At 64.6% G+C, this 1,026-nt stretch overlaps 1 protein-coding gene across 1 annotated transcript in view; it reads right to left on the reverse strand.

Annotated features, from left to right (window-relative positions):
- Cibar2 (CBY1 interacting BAR domain containing 2) overlaps nt 1-1,026 on the reverse strand; it is an 8,991-nt gene that overhangs the window by 6,749 nt on the left and 1,216 nt on the right. The window contains exon 2 of the mRNA XM_010627485.2: nt 925-1,006. Within this exon, the coding sequence (XP_010625787.1) occupies nt 925-1,006 (82 nt within the window). The remainder of the gene's footprint in view (nt 1-924; nt 1,007-1,026) is intronic.

Genomic DNA, 1,026 nt, shown 5'->3' on the forward strand with positions numbered 1-1,026 from the left:
GCGGGTGGCACCCATCCAGCCGCGGGGAGGGAGCCGGACCCCCACCTCGCCTGCTGGCACCGAGCTGCCGACTCTCAGGCGGGAGCAGTGAGAGTGCTTTCCAGTGACCGCTGGAGGGAGAGCGCCACCCCGCTCCCGAGCCGAGGCTCTCTGTTCCCAGGGGACGGGGCAGCTGCAGCCTTCAAATCTGACATGAGGCCTCTGGCAGGCCTGGGAGCCGTCTCCTGCCCTGGGACCAGGAGGGCCCCAAGGACATGGCAAGCCAGGCCGGCTGCGGGAGCAGCTGCCATGTGCTGAGCAGCACAGGGACACATGCCTGGCAGCGTGGTTCTCCCTGGGCACAGGTGGCACCTGCTTATCCAGTGAGACTGGGATGCAGGCTCTTCCTCCCTTCCTGCATTTCTCCCTCTCTTTCGTTTGGATAAACACAGCAGCCAGCACTCACCACGGCACTGCACCCCAGCCCTTTTATTTTCTGTTTTGAAACAAGGTTTCACGATCCTTGTAATCCTCCTGCCTCAGCCTCCCAGCAAGCCGGGGTTCCAGACCTGTCCACCATGCCTGGCACTAAGGCCTCCATCATGGACGCAGTCAGCATCTGCCCTGAGAAGGTCTGGGAGGTCTGTCTGCCAGGCGGCAGGAACCAAAGCTCTCTGCGGTCCTCACCACCTCTGCCATGTGCCTGGCCTTCACAGGGTGTCAGCCTCTCCCTCGCCACCCCCCAGAGCTCTGCCTGTCTCCCCAACACCCAGCAGCCTCCTCCCGGCCTCCGCAGGATTCCTGTCCCTTCCTGGGTCCTGTGTGTCCTGGTCTGTGCCTCCTGCAGGGATTTGTGGAGCCCTGGGGCTGACTTCTGGGTCCCGCGCTCATCAGACTGGCGGAAGGGGAGTCTGGGAGCACCGGGGGACGGTGGCCTGGCCTCACCAGCGCCTGCCGGTAGTCCTGCACTTTGGCCAGGTCCTCAGCGAAGTCCCGCAGGGTGGCCCGCAGCTCGGGGGTCTCAGAGCTGGCGAAGGCGATGAGCTG

This window comes from Fukomys damarensis, unplaced genomic scaffold (assembly GCF_012274545.1).
Source record: "Fukomys damarensis isolate Sample0158 unplaced genomic scaffold, DMR_v1.0_HiC HiC_scaffold_32, whole genome shotgun sequence".
Lineage (NCBI taxonomy): Eukaryota > Metazoa > Chordata > Mammalia > Rodentia > Bathyergidae > Fukomys > Fukomys damarensis.